This window comes from Stigmatopora nigra, chromosome 1 (assembly GCF_051989575.1).
Source record: "Stigmatopora nigra isolate UIUO_SnigA chromosome 1, RoL_Snig_1.1, whole genome shotgun sequence".
Lineage (NCBI taxonomy): Eukaryota > Metazoa > Chordata > Actinopteri > Syngnathiformes > Syngnathidae > Stigmatopora > Stigmatopora nigra.
The window spans coordinates 13,971,700-13,996,745 of record NC_135508.1 but is presented as its reverse complement, the minus strand read 5'-3'; the positions used below and the strand labels follow the sequence as shown (position 1 = coordinate 13,996,745).

The window sequence follows — 25,046 nt, the reverse complement described above, 5'->3', positions numbered from 1 at the left end:
AAAACGGAAACAACAAAAACAAAAAGGCTTTGAGGTTAGATTATCTGGTTTTAGAATGAGAAATGAGAATTTAATTTAATGAAGTGAACCACATCAGAAAATGACATCTCCCTATACAGATTGTGTGATTCCTATCAGAGCTTGGGTGCAAATGACACATGACGCTCGTGGTGGTGGCGGCAAAACACCCGTAGATAAGACTGAGGCAGGCTGGTGACACGTCAGGCTTGAGAGAAAAAAAAAACAAATCATTCGGGACCATCTATTCCCATAGCTGCCATTCACTCAACTGCATTGCACTCAAGAGCGCCTGCAACACAGCGGCCTGTGAATCCCAATTCTTTATTATTAATTTTAAAAAGCTTGCGGAGTGCTCTGTGCTTTGGCAACCTCTTGGACCACAAGCTGGCCACTAGATGAATAAATCATCTTTTTGAGTGAATTGAGCGGCAGCTTGAGGACTAAATAATGAACTGGAGTTTCCCTTCAAATATAGTGCAAAGTAATATGTATAACTCTGCTTAAAAAGGTCCCCTGTACATCGAAGGTATATTATATAAATATTTTATCTTCATTATAAGGTGCACCTTCATTGAATGGCCTTAAAATTAGTTTTATGTATAAGGCCCGCTGGATTATAAAAGGCATTAGTTGTAGGGGATTGCGTTATTCATCAACTAGATAAAGCTGTAGTAATAGTGGTAGTGGTTAGGAGTGTTATACATCAACTAGATGGAGCTGTGCTAAAGGGAATTTCATACAATGATTAACCAATATTGATCCATATACAAAGTGCATCGGATTATAAGGCACACAGCCAGCTTTTGAGAAAATGTAAGGCTTTTAGTTTTGCTTTATAGTGCGGAAAATACGCAAAATTGTTTGTTCTCATTCAGATGTTGACATGCACTAATTGTTTCTGATGAATTTGCTAATGTCTTTTCCTGTTCGTATAAACCCACTCACATTGCCGCAGGCTCTAAAGTGCTACATGTGGAATTTTTTTCTCCTCTTCTAGTTTTAGTTTCCCATTTGCACTCTGTTACATCATTTTTGCAAGCAAAAGCTCATTATCAAGTATGAATGCAAATTGCAATGAAAAGATTTTTTTAATGCTTTTACAGCTGGTAATTGATCCTCATCTAGCGTACGATGTAGGCCTGGGGCCTAGATCTGCATGATTTTGTGCGGCCTATGAAAGCAAGTCATTTGCCTTTACTTTGCCCCCCCCCCCAAAAAAAAACATAAAAGAAAAGTGCAAACTTTTTGTCAGCATTAAAAACAGCTCAGCTCCAAACTGCTATTCCCAGTCAGTCACAGGTCACATCAAACTAAGGAAAGTAATTCAGGATGTACATTTGTGTGTGTATGTTTGTTTGATATTAGTTTTGTTTCCACAACTAATACAAAATCAGATTTCTTTCGCTTGCAGTGGTGACACAAGGCCTGTTTCAATGAAGTGGCGGTCTATGCTATGTGCTGTTCTTCTCGAGCTTAATCTGGATTCTCGGGAAGTATTGAATCGGAACTCCATTTGCCGACCCAATATGCCGATGGGCATTTACGGCCCCGTGAGCTCATTGTGCTTTGTGCCCTTTCAGTTTTACAGGTCTCCATCAGCAGTAATGGCGATAATTGATGTGTCTGTTCTTAGCCAGTAATGATGTTTTTAGTATTTATGGTTGGGGACAGACAGGCAAGCTGCTTCTCAATAGTCCTTTAACTCCCTACCTCTTTACTGGTGTGGCATTTTTCACTTTCACATCAGTAAATTAATTTTGACCCAGCATTGCCATACATCAATGCAAACCAGGGCTTGCCGCCTCTTGGCAGCCACATTTTCTTAAACTGTTGTCATAAAGATGCTTTATTGATTCTCGCCACTGACGCTTTCATAAGCTCTTTGCAGAACAAGTGTTTTACAGCAGGGTTAAAAATGTGTCGGCCAGTGGCTTCTGTAAACTACCCATTTGAAGAGCTCTTTTCAATGTGATAAATGCCCCAAGTCGCAGTCAGATTCAACTTTCATTTTTAAAAGAGGAACGTTTTTCACTGATGGATACTATTGACAGTGTAGAAGAGAAGAGCAGACTTTGTGTTGAATTAAGCGCTTTCTTAACATGAAAAACTAGAACATTTTGAATTGGAGGGCGGTGGGGGGGGGGGGGTCTAGTGTGTGGGGTGTGTTGTTCAGCTTTTTTTTCTCTATAGTCTTGAAGTTTGACAAGTCATAATATACTCTAATTAATTTTGTCCTTCACACATAAAAAAACTAAATTGTTTTCTCTGTTAAAAAGCCTTGTTTAAAGTCAAAATTAAGACCGGATAATCAGGATGGAATTGTAAGAGTTCCTGCACACACAAAAAACCCAAAAGAGAATATAAATGACTACTGGAATTATCTTTATGTACATTGCATCAAAGCTTTTAAGTACGTTGGCTTTGACTGCTTAAGTTTTACAATAGGAAATGGTATAAACAGTTTAAATGCATTCTGCTTGAAAACTTGGGGGGGCTGTTAGAGCTTGGAAAATTTCAATCTGAAGAATCCATGGCCCTGTGCTTTGGCCTAAGTGAGATGGATAACTGGTCAGACAGATCATGAAACAGGGGCAGGTCTCTTGGTGTCGTGGTTCACCCACGTCCTTTTCCTACACCTGTTTAGGAGAGGGAAATGAGGAAGAACAGACTGTTGCATCAAAGGCTCAATCCACAGTAGGCTGACCACAATAATAGAATTTATGTCAGGAAGGAGTTTCTGCAACTTGAAGGGGCAGATTGATGAATGGTGTAAATCACTGCATTGGGTTTTACAAAGAGAAAAACGCCTCCGGCTGGAGAACACGTTTTTTTTGTGACTAAGGAAAGTCTCACTCTATTTTACTTTATTCTATGTTTTAAAACAAATGTATGAGGATTTTTCCATTTTTATTTACTCTCTGTAATAGTCTACATTATGTAGTGGTTTAAATAACAAGACAAAATTGTTGTGGTGCAGGCAAGTTTATCTAGTGGCATGGATTCTTTGCGTGTTTTTTTTTTTACTGTATTGTAATGATCAAAATATACTGCCCTGAAGAAGTAACAGAATGGGCCAAATTGCTTACGAGTAAATGTTATCTTGAGACCATCTAGTGAGCTGAAGAAATAAGGCAGTGGTGTGGTGAAAATGGAGTGATCAATAACAAAGCCTTGTAAAAGAACAGAGCCTTTCTTTGACAAGAAGAAATGGAAGGGAAAGAATTTGATCAGGCAGTTATGACAAGGGAATGTTATGAGAGGGAAAAAAACAAGTGGATGGAAGAAATTTAAATGACAAAAATTCAGATATGTGTAGGCATATATGAAAAAGGAGCAAAGAAACGAATCCAAACGTGTAGCATTGTAGTCAGTGTTCTATTTCTTCCCTAAACATAATTAGTTAGTTACATATTTCAATCAAAGTGCAGCTCATTTAAATCGTAATTAAGTAAAGCAATCAATTAAAAATGTGACTTATAGTATATTTAGCTTGTGACTAACCTGCATGTTGTTAATTAAGCATTTTGGCACCGTTTCCGTTGAGCAATACAGTGGCCTTTTTGAACAAGCACAATAAAATGAAGCAAAGTACCTCATGGAGCTTCTTCTCAGCTGAAGATGAAACAGACCTTTGTGTGTTTAGGAGGTCATTATTCTACTTTGCAAGTTTTTTCTTCTTCTATAAGGGATAATGGCAGACGCGCTTGGACATAAAGATTCCGAATCTTTCTGGCTGCATGTGGTGATATGACGGAAGTGTACTTTTTCACATCAAGATGAGAGCGGTGTAGGAAAGGATTTTCTTATCAGTCACAAAGATAAGAGTGCCATCAGCAGGGCAAAAAAAAAGACTTGCCGATTTATTTCAGAGTGCCGAACATGGAGACTTGGAAGGTCAACGAGATTGAAACGGTAGCTACAGATTCTTCAATTTCTACCTCTGAAGCTACGACTTAGCTTTGTACTTTAGTGCTCTTTGTGGGTTTTTTTTATTTATTTTTTGTTCCGAGTGGCGAAATGATAGCTATTACAATTTAGAATAGCAAGAGAATAAAAGAAAAGCAGCCACAAAATTGCACCTGACACTGAGTGGTGAGTATCAAGTTGTCTACTAATCTAGTTCTGCACCCTAGATAAATAAAGGCCTGGGGGCTGCGGCACAGCCGCAAATTATAATGCTATCGCGGTCCACAGCACAAGTAAATAAACAGTGCAGGGCAAACTGGTTGGATGAATGCAAACGACTATCAAATGTTTTGAAAACTTAGGATGTTACATTATACATACTGGCGACACACTTCTGTACAGTAAAACAGTGTTCCCCCGCTACTTCGCGGTTCAGCTACCGCGGACTCAGAGCTTCGCAGATTTTTTTTTGATTTAAAAAAAAAAAAATGTAAATACAAATATCACATTGAGCCAACATATTTTACAGTTTTTTTTGTTATAACATGAATTTCACGCTCTCTACCCGTATTGTATATGCTGTACTGTACACAGAGGGTAAAATAAATAAATAAATAAATAAAAAATAAAAAATTGGGAATTAAATTCAAATTAAGCATTTTTGAAGGGGAATCCCTACTTCGCGGAAATTCACTTATCGCGGGTGGTCCCGGTCCCCATCAACCGCGATAACCGAGGGAACACTGTACTTCTACTTACCTAATGAATTTGTTCCCAAAGTGGTTTCGTAACCTGAAAGTTTAAATATGTGCAAATATTCGAATTAGCAGTGCCACTGTATATTCAATCTACAAAAAAATTGGTGGCAAGAAATTGTAAATACGTAATAAAGGATGACAACACTACAGCGCATTACTATACTAACAAAATAATGCACCCCCAACCCCACTGGGGTGTCAAAAACAACCCTCAAACCCAGAGAAGATTAATACTGCATATTGTTTTTATTATCTGTGATTTGCAATTCTGTGTTCATGTCTCCCAATATGGAAAGTCTGGCATTTTTCGGAAACTAGGAAACCTGGGTTTGCCCTTTCCCCTTTGCTTACTTTGTGGTATTATTCTAAGCCACAGGACCTTTTCACATTGTCTTGGCTGAGTGTGCACCAAACCATTGACAATCCATGTCACTGTGTATACGCTGTGAGGACGCAACGACAGACATTTGTTCACAAAGTTCAAATAGCAGAAGGGAATGGTCCAGTGCTTTCTTTCAGGCTTCTAACAGCAATAGACCCACTAAAAGCATCTATACTCCTGCTACCTGGTAAGGCCAGGTTCCCGCCAGGTTTGTTCACTCTGTGCTGAAAACCAAGTGTTCTGTGAAAAAGTCTCATTCAAACCAAACAACATTGTTTTGGTGTTCACATTTCTATTCCCTGTGTCTCTTGTCCTTGCCAATTTAATTCAACTGTTGCTTGCCTCCTCCTGGTCTCTCCTCCAATCAGCTTCCCTGCTGTGTGTCTCATTTTCTTGTCACTTTGTTCGCGTATATTAGCTGTTGGGGGGGGGGGGGGCTGCCACTTCTCTGGCAGAAAGAACACTTAAACACTATAATATAGCGCTGTGCGTCATCTTATATTTGTTTTCTGCTACTCTAGCGTTAACCCTTTCTGCTTTGGTAGAGCCCACCACATGCAGCCACAATTGTTAGGCATCCCCGTTGACCCAGCTAACTGTCGGGCATACCGGACCCCCATTAAACTGCCCTTGTTACAGTGTAACAAAGGTTGTGGGGGTGATGGAGCTAATTCCAGCCAACTACTACAAGTACTAGGCGGGGACACCCTTAACTGGTGGCCAGCCAATCGCAGAGTCTGATTCTCATGGTTGATGAAAATTATCTAAATTGTTCAACATCCTCATATGTTTTGTTATTCAAAATTCAATTTTCTCAGATTTTTGTTGTTGTTGCCAAACGGGAGTTTGCTGGATGCTGCCCAGAAAATATTGAGTGATATAACTTCAGCTTCTTGTAGTAGTCGGGGTAGGCTTTTTTTTTCCTCGTGAGGTTTTGGGTTTTTCAGTTGTCTCAGCGTGAAAGAATTATGGGGTAAATGAATTGAATTATGGTTTAAAGTCAGTGAAGTTGTTGTCAGAAAGGTCTGTGTGAATAGTTATTGTTTGATCTTCAGTGTGAGGGGTAAGGGGTTTATTTTATGAGAACAAAAGACTCTGACCATGTTTGGTGAGCTGAATGCTAAGAGATGGAACAAAAATAACATTGGCTCATTATGAGAAGTAAACATCTGTTTGACTCTTGAATTGCAAATTGATGGAATGATTCATTGAATAGAGGAGTCATCTTTTCATCATATGTGGGTGCCCCCGAAAATATTGCCCTACGGCCTGAAAAGAATATTAAGCAGAGAGAACACAGATTATTGTTATCTCACCTCAGCATGTCACCTGTGGATTTGGCACACACACACATACAAAACATATTACTGTTAATTGTACTGACGCAATAGTGTACATTCACAGGCATACAGTAAATTGAGTGTAGCCTTCATGTGAGGCATTACATTCTATCTCACTCAGTCAGACCTCTGCTTCTCTCTAATTGAGGCGCCAGCGAATACAATTATAGTGAGAATCATCTCTGCCTGATGTGAGGACGGATTAACGGGATTAAGAAGATAATCTGTTGACCCCCTGGCCCTCACACTGCATGAGGCTGGAAAGGCAATTTGAAGCGGAGGGAAGAAGCAATACAGGGGAGGAGGTGTGTAGAGGAGGAGAGCGTTTTAATGAGCGAGCTGACGAGCGTCTCTGACCACCAAGAGGTTCACATGGCTGGCCTCGGGGGGGATTACTTTGTGCGAGACCCACCGTCGACAATCTCACCTAACCACTCACATCATCTGCTCCCTTCACGCTCACTTCTGTCTTTGTAAAGGTCAACGCCTTCTCAAAGACAGACCTGTTAACTTAATCATCCATATATTACAATTCAACAAATTACATTCATATTCTGATTGTACAGCGGATGCATATAAATTCATGTGAATAAATATATAGACCGGAGGTATTGTAATAAGGGAAAATGTCATCTGGAAAGCAACAGATGTGTCATCTGACTCCAAACCAAAAATATTTTGATAATTTGCACCTGACCTTAGGCCGCAACCATGAATTTTGACAACCCCCCTGAGACCCTCTTTTTTTCAAAACTTTATAATGTGGGATATTTACATAAATAATGATATACATACTTTATCAGCTTGTAGAAAGCCTCAGATATATCATATTAGAAATAGCAAAGTTAGAACAAGAGTTGTGAAACGACTCTGTAAACTGTCAAAAATGAGGTAGTCATCAAAAACTAAATTTAATGGGATATTGCTACAGAACCTTGGCAAAAATGCTTCGGCTTCAGAGCAGGGCTGAGATTGAATTGAGTATTTTTAATCCTAGAACTGATAACTTTCAGTTCAATATTGGCTCCTGAAACTACATCTCGCATCAAAGTACACATAGTGGCATGATGTCTGTGTTAGTGGTTAGTCTCGCAGTTCTGAGATCCAGAGTTCAATCTCAAACTCTGGTCTTCCTGGGTGGATTTTGCATGTTCTCCCTGTGCACGAACCTTTGATCTGAGAACTGTGAGGTATCATGCTAACATGTCATCCTCCATGCTATTCAGACGTTTTATTTATTTTGAATCATTCTTATTTCAGCCAAGAAACCAGTTTGCCAAGTCAGCAAACACAGAGAATTTTTCTGTTTTCTTGGATCGGATTAGATTGGATAACTTTATTCATCCCGTATTCGGGAGGTTTCGTTGTCACAGTTGCAAGATGATGCAGAAAAAAGTGAGTTTTCTCTTACCACAGAGTCATTCTGAGGTTAAGACAGGAGTCGGCTAGAAATTAGAGATGAAGATACCGTCCCCTTGGGATTGACTAGGTTGGGTAGGATTAGAAACAATAAGAGGGACCATGAAGGTCAGGTGTTTTGGAGACAAGGTCAGAAAAACCAGACTTTGATTGTTGGGCATGTCGAGAGGAGATGGGGACTTTATCAGCAGTAGAGTGTTGAGATTGGAACTTCCAGGGAAGATGGCTAGAGGTCGACCATGGAGAAGATACATTGATGTACTGAGGGAGGACCAGAGTGTAGATATGAAAGAGTCATGCTCGTGATGTTCTTGAGGTTAAGTTAACATAAACAATGCATATATAACATGTGTTCTGTCTGCTTCGTTTTGTTCCAGAAACCTGATTAGCATTAACAGGATATATATTTTTTATGTATTGTTAAGTCTTCATTCACACGAACACTTCACAATTAAAATCAAGTGGCGACTAAAAATAAAACTCGGCTTGATACGCAAAATTGTTCTCTTGCTGCGCACATTAAAAAGGAAACCTGTTTTCTCATCTTTCCCACAGCAGATATTTGGAGAGCAGGGTAACTAGCTAGCAATTATATTTCCAATTGGAAATGAAGCCATTATCAAACATTAAATTTAATCACTCAATTGAGGTTTACCCTTGATTGTCTAAAATGTGTTTAAATATGATATCATTTCAAATGTAATATTGATTCATTCATTGCTTTTCCATTCTGCTTACTGGAGACAATCCTAGCTTACTATTTGTAGTAGGTCTGAATTTGATGCCAGCCAATTGCAGAATTAATGAAGGAATACAAATCTTACTCAAATTAGCTATTTTAGTCATTTTTTCTTCTAATTTTTGCATTATTTGTATAGGTTCCCATTTTTTTATGCTAGGACAAATATGAATTAGATCACAATTTCACTCTTCACCATTTTTAAAATATGGTTTATTGGCGTCTAAAAAGTGAAATCGACAAATTTTAACCATAAACATACTAAGTAAAAAAAGATGGCTATATTTCAACTATCTCACTTGGTATCTTCAAGTGAAGCTTCTGTAATAAATGTCTTCTGAGTTTTTTGTAGCATTATGATTCATAATGATTTAAAACGGTTACCGTCGCACTTGTCAAGAACCTTCTTGTCCTTAAAAGATTAACTATATTTATATAGCACTTTCCTCAAGGTCAAGCACTTCATTTGTTGATGGTTAATACGTAATTAATTCAGTTCCTGTTTTAAACCCAGAACCGCCGTGTTTGCACAATGCACTACACATTTAGCAACACATAAATTCTGTTTCTGACGCAAGTGTGGCACAGCTAACCTTAATAAATCCACTCAAATTTCGCACAAAACAGCCAGGAAATGTGATTATCTTATTTTTGTATTTTTTTTTTTTTACCATTTGAACCACAATGGGATGTCATCACCACACACAGCACATTTCTCTATCCTGCAGGCACAATATTTGAATGGCAATAAATTAGCAATTAGAATAATTGATCTAGAAAATACTGTTGTATTGCCAGAGTTAAGATTTTTTAGGATGTTCGTAAAAATATACCTGCGCCATGGAAATGGATCATTTTGACAGAGGGAGTTTACTAGTTCAGTTATATTTGAGCAATTCAAACATATTATCAGGTAACAATTGTGAGACTTCTCTCTCTCTGTTACAAATTCTCTGGCATATTCTTATCGTAGTTATCATTTACTTCAAACAAGGGCTTTTTTTCAAGGAATGTCCCCGCGCAAACACATCTCAAGACAGTCATGCAATGAGTCATATGAACCCTTTCTTCTTGTCTGCTACAACTTACTGAGGAAACAGAGCCAAAACAGGACCTTTTAACCACGATAATGCATTGGATTTCCATATACAGTTGTACCTCTACTTACAAAATGTAATTGGTTCCAAGCCTTTTTTTGTATCTTTAAAATTTTGTAAGTAGAGGTGTACTTTATATGTAAATTCTCTAATTCGGTCCACGGTCTTCACACAACTACCAACTAAACCCTTTAAATTTGGTCAAACTGTCCCAATTTTGTATGAAAGATGAGGAAACACAAAAATTATCAGGAAATTTATTAATGTCTCCAAATCTATAAAGCATAGGAAAACCTGCACTGCTTCGCTAAAATATCTCCCTCCCAGGCGTTCTAGATGTAATACCCATGTTAGTCCGCCAGATGGTGGCAATAGCCAATTCTACAAGGGTCGAAAGCCGTCCACTTTGTAGTACATTTGAGACTTTTGCGTGTGCCCCTTGTCTTTGTCTGTGAAAATATATGCCACGTTGCATTTGTACCGTTTTTAATTGCTTCGGGGGAATTTGAACTAAAATAACGGCTAAGGAAATGCATTTACTTTTTGGGGGATTTTCTAACGTTCTTACTCATTTGGATATAAAAAAAATGTAACCTGAAACTTTCGTTCCGAGAGGCATTCGTAAGTAGAGGTATGACTGTATATAGTAGTGGCACCCAGACACTCAAAGACACTTTATACTTTGCATTATTTTCTAGTGTTACATTAGATGATGGTAAGCTACTATCGTAGCCACAGCTGCCCTGGGGCAATCTGATAGAAACGAGGAAGCCAATTTGCACCATTGGCTGACTACGATCAACCACTCATTCCCAAACCACTTTCACACAGTCAAGTCGGGTGAAGTATTTTGCCCAAGGATACAACAACAAGAGGGAGAAGTGGTAGCTGGATTCAATCATTGGACGACCAGCTCATTGAATGGCTGTTCTGCATATCAAGGAGACGAAGAATCTATATACTTAGTATTTGGAAACCCTTCTTTTGCAAGCAAGCAGTCAATAACGAAGTACTCCTGAGTCTTTATAATGGACATTTTGAACAATTCTATTTTTTTGACTTTGTAGAATCACGGAAGCATGATTAAAATTTATACACAGTGGAAGAACGACATAGATACCTTTTGGGATAGGTAAACAGAAATTGTAGACCAGTATATATGACCCGTTTTCACTTCTACCTTTATTTTTATTTTTCAATAGGAGAAAATAATGTACTTGCACAAATAGTGGTCTACAACCAAGATTCCTCTTTTTAAAAACCTTAAGGAACAGCAAAATTAAGAAAAGGAGGATTGACTTCAACAACATTTAACTGTCAACCATACGAATCATTAAGCCTTATTTAACATTGTGTTTTGCAAAGCATGGATAAAATTATTAGCATTTCAATTCATTTAAAAGGGAAGGGCTTATATAATTAAAGTGCTTTGTAGTACGAGTCAAGGGATACATTCAAATTGTATCACATAATACCCATACTGTTCTTTTTCTTCAGGAAACCTTAGGCACAATTGCCTCGTGCACTTTTGTGAAAACTCCGAATATGAAAAACTCAGAGACTCGGAGGCTTGTCACTTGCTGTCTTGTTTTCACATGTTTCTTCTTCGTGTCTCATTCCTCTTGTTTAATTTCCAGCTGTTCCTGCCGGCACTTTCCTTATGTTACACTAGTCAGCACACCCCAGCCGCCCATGACCGCTTAATTTGTTTGCCTCCCATTGTTGCCTGTGACGGTGTGTCATGAGTTTTATTCCCACTTTTATTATTCTCAACTTTTCGGATCCCTGATGGATAAACAGTGTTAAAAATGGCATGGACAAGGGCCAAGGCAACTAGGTTTGAGAGCTGGATTGGTTAGTTGATTGATTGAATGATGCCGTCTGATGGATTAGAGCAGTGGTCCCCAAACACTGGTCCGTGGACCGGTACCGGTCCGTGAGCTACCTAGTGCCGGTCCATCAGAGTAAAAAATATTAACGTTTTACATCTCGACCTCCTGCTTGAAATGAAAAAAAAGTTGTTATAACTGATAATAAATAATCGATAATATACTTGCCGTCGAGGCTTTCGTTTGTGCAGGTATCCCCCCCACACCCCCTCCCCTCACATTTGTCCTAAGTTGTTGCCCTTCCCATCAGCTGGTCCGCAAAAACATAGAAAAAGCCTTACTGGTCCGCTGTGAGGAAAACGCTGGGAACCATTGGTGTAGTAGAGGTTCACTTGCCTGACTTTAGTGTTGGCAGGCGCAAGTTCCATTCTGAAAGCTTTTAAAAATTCTAACAATGTAGTACCTGGAGAAAACCCACGCAGGCCTGGGGAGAACATGCAAACTCCTCATAGAAGGACCAACCTGGATTCAAACCCAGGATCCCAAAGCTGTGAGGCCGACCTGCAAAGCAGTCACATGGAGGACCTGACCTAATAGTCTTGACAGCCTTTTTTTAACTAGTTTACTTTTCTCATTTTGAGAGCCGGATGGATCAATTTAGATATTTGAAGGGAACACAGTACTCTTAATTTGACCTGTCTTCTTTTTTGTTGTGTGTGTATGTGTTTAAACACACATACCAGTAGTTCGACTTCAGAATAGTGTATGGGTACTTGAATCACCTCGGGCTTACATGGCAGACAGCAGCTGGGTGGTGGGGAGGGTGCACATCGTGCTCGGAGAACGAGCTTGGCAGCGGGAGCGCGCATAGAGGAAGGAGCGGAAGAGAAGAGAAGAGGAGAGAAGAGGACAGAAGAGGCAGAACAGTGGAACACAGTCACTCTCGGAGTCCAAGGCGGAGTGGATGAACGGAGTCGAGCCCTGTGCCTGCCTGGTTTTCCTGCACGGTGTCTCTCTGTAGCTGCAAAGGAGCAGATCTACAATGATGCTCCAACTCGTGCATCTCATGGCGGTTTTGGTGTGCGGCAGCCAAGGTAAAACGCGCGTGCGCGTCTAGGTGTGAGGGTGCGAGTGCACGTCAAGGCGCGAGCCTGCAGACTTTGTGGACAACTTGGATTTGCCGTAGCGAGGTGCCGGAGACGGGGAAAAGGGGAGACGGGGAGAGGGGCTGGACTGTTGTGCTGGACCTTGTTTTGTAGTTGCATCACGTCTTTGCAGGAGCTAGGGGGGCTCTGAAAAAAGGGGAGGGGGGCATTTGGGGGTAGCTCTTGTCTTAAGAAGGGCTCCTCTTCTGTGCTGATAAGTGTTTAGTCATTTGCCCTTAAGAGATTTGATTGGAGATTTGATGTACTAAGGCAACTTCAAGCCTGAATTGGAAGAATTTGGGTGTCCTAATTTTGAATCCTGAATTTTTCCAAAAGTCAACTCGGTCTTGTAATGTGTACAGTAGCCAAATTGAAACATTGCACGTGCACGATGCTGCGGTTGCAGTTAGGAGTGCCCGTGAGAAGTTTAACGCGCACTGTGTGTGTGTGTGTGTGTGTGTGTGTGTGTGTGTGTGTGTTTTCGCACATCGATGAACTGACGTCACGATCGTAAAGATTGAATTTGAGAGGAAAAACATTGGAGACATTAGATGACTTCATCCATGTTGTCAACATTTATCTCTTTCGCGTATTTAAATCGACCTTATGGTTTTTAGCAGCTGAATTTCCTTCAAGTCTGGTGCCAACATATCACTTTGCTTGATTGATGTTATTTACAGTGGCTTGCTGGTTTACAGCAGCAGGTGGCGGTAAAGAGCTGAAAAGAGTTGCGCTCGGGCCATATAAGGACTCTTCATTAGGTACCCCTGCACAATTCAATTCATCTTTCCTAACCTTTTGTTTGTTTGTTTGGAGACAAAACCTTACATCTGAAATATCTCGCAGGACCGAAGCAAAAAATAAATAAATAAAATAAAATGTCACAAAGTCTCTAGACAAGACTAAAGTTCACAAACAAATTGATTTACTCAGTTAGAAATTTGAGGCAGTTTACTTGATCCCAATCCTGATATTTTCATCACTTTATCCTCATTAGGGTCGCAGGGGGTGCTGGTGCCTATCCCAGCTGACTCTGGGCCAGAGGTGGGGGACACCCCGAATCGTGATTTAATCTTTTTTTTATGAACAGGTGGATATACATCTTAATTAGAATCTGACATTCAGTAGAAGCACACTAAACACTTGTCATATCCTATCTAGATTTCCAGGATATTTTGGTGGAGAGAGACTGGATTGTAATTTCAGTCATTGAGTTAATAATATTCCAGCATCCAATAGAACCATATTTAATAATGCTGCTCAACAATATGCATCTCTGGGATAAATAGAGGACCAAAACTTTGTTTTTAATGAACTATTTCCTGCAGCACAGTGCATGATCTATCAGCAGATAGAAGAGTGGTTTTCATGTAACTCAAGATTCAAGCGGATCGAATGATGGTATAAACAAAAAAAAAGTATTCCTTAAAAACGTAAGTCCTTAAAATGTATTTTAGCTAAAAAAAAGGTATATGTACCCAAGACAGAAAGTGGAAAAAGCCAATCACGTCTCAAACAACTTGCTTTATTGTGCAGTATTTGTTCTTTCAACCAATTCACCTATCTATTTGTATCCTGTCTTTAAAGGCAATAGTTTTGATAGATTTTTTTGTAGTGGGTCCAACTAGATACAAGATATAAGAATGTTTATAACACAAACACATCAATTTATTTGATAGCCTTAATTGTTTGTGTCATGTCCCCTAGTTAATTATAACGCAAGCTTGTGAGATGCCTTTCTTTCCCATTCCAGAATAGTCTAAACATGTTGAGGTTATGCCAACAAGGAGAGAAAGACTAGATTTATTTTTATTTTTTTCTACCTGCTGTATCACTTCTCTCTGTTCAGCATACCCTTACTCAAACTTGCTGGCATATATCAGCTTTGTTCATTTATTGCATTGCTCTTTCATCACACTTTAGCAACCATTTTCATCAGCTATCATTCATCATCTATTCACGATGGCAACAGTCCACTACAAATGAGCTGCCAGACAATACCCAGAACGGAATGCAAATTAGAATAAAAACAAGGGTGAACTTGAGTTCAGCATCTAAAAAAAAAATACTACCACTTGAAGAAAAAAAAAATCACATTACAATTCATTTTCTTGCTTTAGCAGCAGCTTGAATTTGTGTGCGATGCTGAAAGGATTTGCGTGTCTATGTTACTCCACTCTCTGTGCACACATCCCGTTTAGCTTGTCTACGAAAATGTTTGCTTGTGAAATCCCAGTTTGCTAACCGCTTTGCACTTTGCATTCTTGAAGGTTGATGTATTTGGCTTTTACCGATCCTCCCTACAATGAATTACATGGTCGCTTGGGCTCGCCGGGGACCCGCCAATGTGATGTTAAGTGGCGTAATTAAGATATTCCCCTGTATCTCTCAGGGGGAAACGTCCATGGCTAAGGCTTTAAAAGATTTATACCCCCGCGCCTAAGTGTCTCTCATCGCACCCTCAGCCGGGGCCTAAGCATGTGTTTGAGGTTTGCTCACATCATGTACTGCGGCTTTATATGCTCTTGCTCACACGAATAGTTTTGAGCCTCAGCGCGCAAAGGCGTACAACCACAGAAGCCTTAAAATAAACCAACCATTCCGAAGAGATAAATATTCACGCAAGGCCTTTTCAAGAAATCCACATCAGCGGTGTAGCGCACTGTAGGGTGCCTGGGATGTGATGTGATGTGCCGGGGTCTTGGCCATGATTGTAATATTTGAGCGATGGTCTAGAAAGAGCTCGTGTGTACAAGAAAGTGGAATCACACCCCGGAGGCGGCCATGTATAAGGAACCCATTTCAAGAATGACTTGAGTCAGCAGGCCTCGGATGTTGTCCAAAGGGCAATCTCATTGTTATGGATATACTATTTATTATCCTGCCATTTTATTTTGATATGATGTGAATGTGTGTGCCCTTTAGCGCTCATTTTACCCAAGTTTTGTCCTCCTGCATCACTTTGCACACTACCTATTGGCCCCTAGTTCTATTACGTTGCCTGAATACAAACAGTCATGGTCGGAATAAAGTTCAAAAAACATCCTTCTTTATTTATTTATTTCTTTCCTACATTTGTTCCTCTAAGCCATAGAGCTGTTAAATTATTAACACCTTTTCAGTGTGACTAAAACTTTGCCTGAATGTCTTTTTTTTTTCTCCCATTTCTTAACGCTAAGCCATGTTGTTTTCCTTATGAAAATACACAACAGATTTGAATATTTTGTTCATGGGGATTTTTGAGGTCAGTTACCATGCAGTACTTTAGAAGAGACGTGTCTTGCTCCAAGGCAGTTTAAATGGGCTCAAAAAACTATGCAAGTTAAAAGGATTAGCATCAGGGATTAGAAAACATGTTGAAAAATAGTCACACTGAAATAAAAGTGTACTCTTGATGTTGTTTTTTTGATTTCCCGGTCACATTGGAAACAAACAAGCCCCATAGATGAGAGTTGACATTCCACTAGGTGAGAATATGGCACATTTCCAACAAGATTTGGCACCCTTGCATTTCCTGCCAACTTCCCCTTTAGTCTTATTCACCAGACTTCTTGACATCATGGACGTGACTAGTATTCTCCTCGGGGATTCTTCGCTTCCGGCTGGGTGTGTGAAAAGTGTCTACATGGGAGGAGGTGGCAAGAGTTCGGATTCAAAATTCATTCATTCCAAGCGAATCTGATTGCATCTCGTTAAAGTGCATCGGGCAAAAAATGAACTCAAAGTCGGTGGAGTCACACTGAGCCAAAATGAATAAAATATAATTGGATCGTGTTGAGATTAAATCTTATTAGACCAGACTGATGTAATTGGAGAAGGCAGCCTTCTTCACGACGAGCCAAGTAGGAAACACTTTGGCTTCCTTGTAGGTTAATGGACCGAGCCAGACCACAATGCTGGCTGACACCAGAACCAGTTTCATTTCATTCATGTCGGCTGCAATGCTGAAAATGTGTAGTTTATGTCAAGATTGGCTATTCTGAAGAGTTGTTGTCCTCTCCTCGATAAAAACAGAAAGACGCAATTGGTCATGTCCGCAATTGATTTTTCACTGTTGATTAGCAAGGGTCCTAGATTGCTGTCATTTTTTTTCTGAACCCCTTATCCTCACAAGGGTCACAAGGGGTCCCGGAGCCTATCCCAGCTGACTTTGGGTACCCTGAATTGGTGCCCAGCCAATCACAGGCTACAACGAGACAAATAAACCAATCATATGCAAACCTAAGGACAGTTTGGGGTGTTCAAACAGCTTAAGATGCATGTTTTTGGGATGTGGGAGGAAACCAGAGTACCTGGAGAAAAGCTACGCTAGCCTGGGGAGAACATGCAAACTCCCGTCAGTGAAGGAACCCCTTGGGATTGAACCCTCCACTCCAGAACTGTGAGCCCGACACGCTAATAACTCGTCCACTGGGCTACCCTTAGACTATGACTAAACTAGACCCTAGACTACTATTAGATTGTAGGCGTTAACTTCATTATTCTACTGGTTGTAAATGTTTCATGCCCCGACTTGAAAACGATTGACAAATATTTGTTTATTTATTTTTACACAATCTGTTGTGAAGTTATGCCACTCACACGTTGTCCTCACCTGAGAGTATTTTGAGCTATGCACCTTCTCAAAATGTATTTATTCATGGGTAAACACAGCAGGTATCAACTGCCGTCCTCCACTTCTTGCATTTCCAAATATTTTGTAAGACATTCAGAATACATTTCAGCAGTTCCAACAAAAGTTCTCATTATTAGGTTTGAATGTAAGATCGAATTATATTTTTCATTGCTTAAGTTTGATGCGCTCCTGTCATATCTCAATTTGAGACTTTTTGTGCGACACATTCATTCTCAAGGGGGAATTATCTTAAATAGATTAGAATTTTGATTGGATAGGTACATTTTCTCACTTTATTCCTGATAGCTACTCTAAACACAAATGGCTAAATTCCCCCTTTTTATACACAGTGGATACAGCTAACATATTTAACATATAAGGTACTTCATCCCATGTATTAAGTCACTTGAAAAGGATACGGAAAAAAAAAAACATCACACCTAATTGACCATAATATTATGTACATATAACAATGTATACCATCTGCAGGAATCATTGGTATGAACTTATAACTTTGAAATTGTTGACTTCAAATACTTGAAACATTAATATTTTATTCAAACGTTTGGAGAAGAATGAGTTTTGTTTTGCAAATTTTCATTTAAACTAGTGATTTTTATGTGTATATATTTGTGTATATGTATATGTGTATGATAATATTCCCATTTTAACCCCTATAATTTTTAATAAGCAAGCAGCCTATTTAAGGATTTCTTTGGTGGCTACAAAAATGTCATACTTAATATCTTAAGATATACTGAAAAAAATCATTTGAACCAGTTTTAGGGTGAACATGTGTCCATTTTCAGGCAGTCTGGAGTCATATTAACACATCTCAATGTGAAAAGCCTACATTGCCGTTTAATGAGAAGTTGAAAGGCTCATTATTGGCCTTGTTGGACTTCCAAATCCCTTTTCAGTTTTCTTTGGTCCTCATAGATGAATCTCTGCTTCTTCACGTACCATTCGTGTGATGACAAGGTCCCAAACGTATTGATCGGAACATAGATTTTTTTTTAACATCACATATTGCCTGGCTTGCAATGTTGTTAACGGGCAGACTTTGAAATAATTAACTGGACTAAGGCGTCGAGGTGAAGAGGCAGATGTTTTGAATGAGTGGATAATAGCATACTGACGATGATAACAGAAAGACGAGGTGACATGGCATGCTAATTTATGTTTTAATCATAAGGAGAATGGTGTTATTGACAAATGCACAGCTATGCTTTTCATTTTAATTGTGGTTTTTGGTTTTAACAGGCCGAGTGTCAATGCAGCATTAGCTGTAGAAGCAAAAATAAATAAAAAGAAATAAATATATATCTATATATAAATAAATATGAAAAAATATAAATATACATATATATATATCAATAAATATAAATACATGCTTGTGTGAAAAATGCATTTTTGGTTTCCAGACACATTTGATCAGAGTACTTCATTGCACACTTCTGTTCTGTACCATTATGTGAATACATAGTTAACACAGCATGCTTCAATCACTCCACTTTGTATCAGAAGTGAGACTTGTTAAAATGCTCTTTTATTAGCAGCCTTGGGCAAATTTATGTTGCCACTTGTGCCAAGATGGGTTTAGCTGCCAGTCTCTGCTCAACATCATCTGCCAGATGACATCATATTGTGAGCTGTCTCACTGGATTTCTTCTAGTTGGAAATGAATGTAGAGGCCATCTTGAAAAGACATTTCTGATTTCTTGCCTGGTGGCCAGTATCCTTCTTGATGGGAGGTGCTACTTCAGAAGCCGCGGATGAGAGGGAAATGCGAGGTTTGGCTGTTGTGTGGGTGGGAGCTGTGCGACTTGCAGCATGGCCAAACAGTCTCGCTGCTCCTGATTTGCCTCTTGATGTCAGACGATCTTCAAACAGAATTTCCTAATGAAACGTAGGCCAGCTTCTTTTTGTTTCTCATTTGACTTCCACATTTGATTTCTTCTTCTTTTCATGTGCTCACACTGCGCTCTGCACGGTCCTCCCACACCAGAAGTCTCATCTGCTCAGGGAGTCTGCCTTTTAAGCAGCACTACTTGGTCTGTTTGCCTTGGAAACTAACGTCAATGTTTGTGACTGCGGCTCTCAACAAAGCCAGTAACTGAGATGATCACATCACATATGAACGAAGGGCGAAAAAATGACAATGATGGGTCATCTAAAGCTAAAAGCCGCAGAAATATAGATGCCGGTCTTCTCGGTCAATAAGCCATGAGAAGCAATGCTGGCCCCTGCCGCATCGTCTGTGCTGCTCCCTCCCCACGGTGGCGGCCTGAGTCCCAAATTAATAGAGCTCTCCCACACGATCAGGGAGTTTCATTTGGAACCTTCACGCTACATAAAACACAGCAGAAATGAGGAGTTCACTCAGGGCCTACAGGAGTCCAAGAATAACCTTTACGTCACGCTGGTCTTCCACCTGTGCGTCTCAACACAAAAATCGCCGACATTGTCTTCATTCAAGCATTGCTAGCTATTGTCTCCCATATTTCAAGGTTGAAGATTAGCATAAACACATGCAAAAAGTGAACGAGATTACGGCACAGCCTTTGTTTGTCGATGTATGAAATTAAAACGCATATCACTTTTCGCCACATTTGTGACTGTTTCTCCTAAAAAAGTCAGTTAACTGGCAACCGTGTAAAATTCCGAGTGGCAAAGAGAAAGTGTGGCGCCCACACCCCCCGAGGACTGCTTTCTTCTTATCATTATATATGCAATGGCCAAGATTAGACATGGTAACCGGCTCAGTCACGACTGCGTGCCTCTCAGCGAGGATTACCACGATGACTAACCACTCGACGCTCTGGACACAAAACGATTCATGTTGTGCCACAAGTCGACTTATTAAAAACCTGGCAGCTGTTTTGTTCATGGCAAAGCTAAGAACACAAATACATATTTAGAGATAATAACCTCATCATCTTGTTTGTCTCTCATAAATCATCTGAACAACAATTGGTGGGAATTCTTTTCATTTTGGTTATGTATTTATTGGTTTTGGAGAAAGGTTTACTTTTTTAATTTATTTGGATTTAAAATCGAAATAAAACACCAACCTCATCAAACAATTATTTTTTTTGTACTATTACTCTTCAAATATGTATTGATTGATGATTAATTATAGTATAACTCACTAAATGAAACTAAATGAGCACTTATGTTTCATTTTGATGACATGGGCGTCTTCTACTTCAGGGTTTAGTAAAGAGATATATTAATGGAGACTTATTTTATATTTGCCGATCATTGCGGAACACCAAATGGCACAAAAATGTCTTCATAATGGAATTCTGATGCTCTCACAAATGTACTTGAAAAAAATGGTATACATTTCCATAGTGCGCAATTAGTGAAGCAAGATAATTTTCAGTTGTAATCCTGCCCATTGCTCATGGCAACAAGAAGCATGCTCATTGTCTTTAAGTGTACTTTTCATATCCACTTCTGCAAATGAAACAATAGGCATTGGAAAAGAAACATCCTCTTGTATGAATTGAGCTCCGAACGGCAATCGCTCATTCGGCAGGACTTGGGCTTTGGGCTTGATGCAAACGTTTGGCTTGGGGCAAAGAAAATTGCAACTACATCATGTTGAGATGCTTGAACCCTTGAACAAGGCAATATCTTGACATTTTCTTTTGTATTCTTGTCTGCTTTGCAACAAAAAAATACAACGAACTGTCAATGGTATATTAAAGAAATCCGAGAAAACATTATGGTACTTAATTTATTGTTCGTGTGCTAGTGACATGGTACAGTAATTAATGAAGCAGACTTGTAGAAAGGATTTAGTCTGTTAGTAAAACTAAATGATTTCTTGCTGTTTCCTGTCCGCGAGCTGCCAGGGAAGCGGCACCAAGGGATCAGGTATTGTCTCCTGTGGCGGCAAACGTTTTGGCATCACTTTTCTGCTATTTTCTATGCTCCGAGGGAACCGCCGCGGGTGTGTAAGAGGCTAAAAGTGCTTGCCGTGATAAAGCTCAGCATGACACATGACCCAGATGCTAGCAAGGCTATTTCTTTTGCCTGATCACAGATGTGTGCAAACGGGTGATGATGTTTTAGCATCCAACCGTTACTTGTTTGTGACAGTGGGCGTCTGATGGAAGTGCAAAGGTCATCCTCCTGTCAAATCAAACTCGGAGAGTTGTGCAAAGCAAAAAAAAGGGGTCCTTAAGTGGAAAGTAAATCATAAGGAAGGAGATCAGGGCCGGTTTTGAGCTTTTGTCATCGGGTTTTTGTCTACTGTTTTATTCGTGCCTTTGATGCTTTGTTCCAATCGCTCAAGGCTTTCTTTGTGATGAGTGAAAATGAAGCTGCCTGCTTCAGCAAAAAAAAAAAAAAAATGCAACACCTTGAAATCAGGTAGTGTTTAACTATCTGAAACATTGAGAACTTTGTCTTAACAAAATTGTTTTTTTTTATGCAGTACGGGTTCCGTCTTTACATGAATACAGTGGTATGGAAATAATTAGCTACCCTAGATAATTCTCAAGATTTTCCTTCCAAATCTTTTCCTAAATTTCAGTTTTTCTGCTATGGGATTTGAATTGTTGATCCACATAATCAATGATTTATATGTCAATTCATACACTCTAGTATGTCCACCCTCCAATCAATGGTTCAATTGCATGCGTTTGTGCTCCCCCTGTGCCTTGATGTGTTTCATACGATCCCCCAGAAACAAGCATATTAGGCAAAACTCTAAATTCTCTGTTGTTGTGTGCGTGTATGTGAGAATGGGTATTTGTTTTGTTGGGCGATTCGACTACCTGGCAACTAATACAGAGTTACCAATGTACGGGAGAAGAATTAATGAACGTACATTGGTAAATATCAAGTAAAAATAAAGACTTGGTATTGCCAAGATGAGCCTAATCATGGGCTCTAAATAGGAGTCCTATAGGATTGAGTGATTCTCCCTTGCTTGGGTCTGTGGAAATGCAATTGCAGTCAGTGTTTGTGTGCAGAATTGGAGGAATTTCCAAAAGTTACTCAACAGCATGAATCTAATGAGGCCATGTGGGATGAAAATGGGGTCCTATGCATTGACGATTGCTTCTCTTTCAACATATATCTCTGCGGGCCTAAATTGAAAATCAGTTACATATGATACGGCGTGTAATTCCACAAGAGATAAGCACTTGATCTATTTCAATCTGGACTCCAATCGGCTCGGACCAAGTAGTCACACAATTAATGCCTTAGGACCAAAAAAGGAAAAGACTTGTGACTTGATTTTGAGTGTGACTTTATTTCTTCACCAAGGCAAAAAAGGGTTCATGGTAAATTGCAATTAGCATGTCAATCAGTCAAAACATTATATAGAAGGACACACTTATCAGATGGCTTGGTCATTGCATGTCAGGCTGTCAAGAGTTATTACTCCCCATGAGAAAATTTCCAAGTGCTTTGTCAAATTGCAACATTCATTTATCAAAGATGATTGACAGCCAGACGAAAAATTTGAACTTTGTCAGCCATTTAAAGATCCATTTTAACCAATCTTTGGGCTTGATATGGTCGAATATTTTTGGTGTACCAAACACACATGCACCGACTTTCAAGCCACATGTAGGTGTGCTTTTGAAATGGTGAGTAAACATCGAGTGGTAGTCAACTAAAACAAGTTAAGTAAAATGGAAAAATTGAATTTATATATTTTTTTAAATAAAAATAATTACATTAATTTGTGAAAAATACATGTTTTTTCTGGTAGTTATGATACAAAATGCAAATTTAGTATTTTGTTAAAGACTGGCATAGTCTGGTCTAGTTGAATGTCAAACTGTTGTGTGTGCTTTGTGTACACTGGGACTAACATGATTCAATACATACCACACACTGTTTAAAATGTTTGTACGTTTGAATTAAGAGCACAGATGAAAAACATCTATTCAACATGTGAGCTATTTTGACACCACAACACTTTGATAGTGTGTCAGTTGACATTTATGCGACCATGAGATTGATGGTCTGTTTATGAAGCCAGCCTGTGGAGGATGTTATTAAGCTAGCAGATTCTCTTTGGGCCTGCAAATGAGCCGCCCCCACTGAACCCGGGGAAAGCCTTCTGTAATTAGACCGGGGAACTCACCTGTTACCAAAGTTAACTCAAAGGAGTGAGAATGAGGTGAGGGGGCAGAGATAAGGCAAATGGGAGGAAATGAAGGGGGAGTAGTGGTGCTGATAAAGGGTCACAGAGGATGGGGAGGCGAGGAAGCTGACCTTGACACCAGCAACACCATTTTGCCTTGCAAGAATAAAACAAACAAACAAAAAAAATGGAATATCTGCAGGTTTAAGCTCCCCATTTTCAACTCAACTTCTGGTCCTAATAGCTAAGGTGCAACAGCGAAGGAAGTGTCTGATACGACTCGCCCGACTTGTTTTTATGTGCGGAGACTGTCATAACTCCTTTGTGTCAAAACACCAACTCCTGAGTTTGCTCATAATTCTATAGAAATATTTGTTCAAAACATGGATATTTTTCTGTCAAACCCTCGACCCTGTCACATGACCTGCTTTCTGCTTCGGCCCGGTGAAAATAAGCCGTCCTCAACGCGTGTATTTTCAGTAAAGTACACAGGCAGATACCGATATAAACACGGAGCAGACTCCTTCCGTTGACTCTGTAAAAACATGATAAAATATTCAGCATGTCTCCCCGCAGTTTGGGTTCTACCTGTCTTCATTTCTCTTGCTAGATTTGAGCACTGTACTGAAAATGAAATGAAAAGTCCCTGTGCTTGTCAACATCCCCAATGGTACATTGAGTGGGATTAGATAAGTTTGTGAGGAGGTTTATGTGGGATTCTGTCTACAGTATGTATGCAAGGATGCTTGAATTTGGAACAAACTCAAATTCAAGAATTTTAATGTAATTTACACTTTAGTCGATAGTGTACCCTGGCGTAAAGTCATAATTGGCCTGTTATAAAAACATTTCTGGCTGGACGGTAAACAGAATTTTTCCATAAACTACTGTATTGGGGAAAAAAATCCTGCTGCCATGTTATAACATATAAATGAATGATCACATAATAACGCGAAGGGCAAAAGATGACATTGAGTGGTTCAGTGAGCCATCTAGCTAAAATATTAAATGGTATCTCTATCATTTCTGTATCGAAAATACTGTCCCTGTCGTCAATTGGACCAAATTGATTCCAAAATATGCACACCAGATTCTAGCCCACTTTTCTGTTTAATTCATGACAACCCTGATAAGTACTCCTACCAATTCTGAAATGTTTTACAAAAATATCTTCCATGTAGTGAGTCGTTAGTGTGGCGGCCTCACAGCTTTGGGGTCCTGTGTTCAAATCCAGGTCATATCCACCTGTGTGGAGTTTGCATGTTCTCCCCGGGCTAGTGTGGGTTTCCTTTGGGTACTCCTGTTTCCTCGCACATTCCAAAAACATGCATGGTAGGCCGATTGGACACTGTAAATTGCCATGGTTGTCCGTCTCCTTGTGCCCTGCGACCGGCTGGCCACCGCCTCTGGCCTTGAGTCAACGTGGTTAGGCTCCAGCACCCCCCATGACCCTAATGAGGACAAAGCAGTTCAGAAAATGAGATGAGATGAAAGATCTTCCCAGTATATAAAAAGATAATACGTAACATTCTCCTCTAGCAAGAACCCTATTTGTGAACATTACCATACAGTTTTGAATGGAACTCCCCTAAATAATGATCAAAATGGTCAGCATTATACTGCAATATTATTATGGTAGTGCATGTTGAAATAACTAATACAGGATATAAATGATATACT

The 25,046-nt window shown here is 39.5% G+C and overlaps 1 protein-coding gene across 6 annotated transcripts in view; it reads left to right on the top strand.

Moving 5' to 3' along the window:
- The window catches only part of ncam2a (neural cell adhesion molecule 2a), a 161,758-nt gene that overhangs the window by 25,488 nt on the left and 111,224 nt on the right, over positions 1–25,046 (top strand). The window contains exon 1 of one of the 6 annotated variants that reach the window (XM_077721272.1): positions 12,342–12,585. The exons of the other annotated variants lie outside the window; for them this stretch is intronic. Coding sequence (XP_077577398.1) covers positions 12,534–12,585 — 52 coding nt within the window. The 5' untranslated portion in view covers positions 12,342–12,533. Of the gene's footprint in view, positions 1–12,341; positions 12,586–25,046 lie in introns of those variants that run through there. 6 annotated transcript variants of the gene reach the window in all.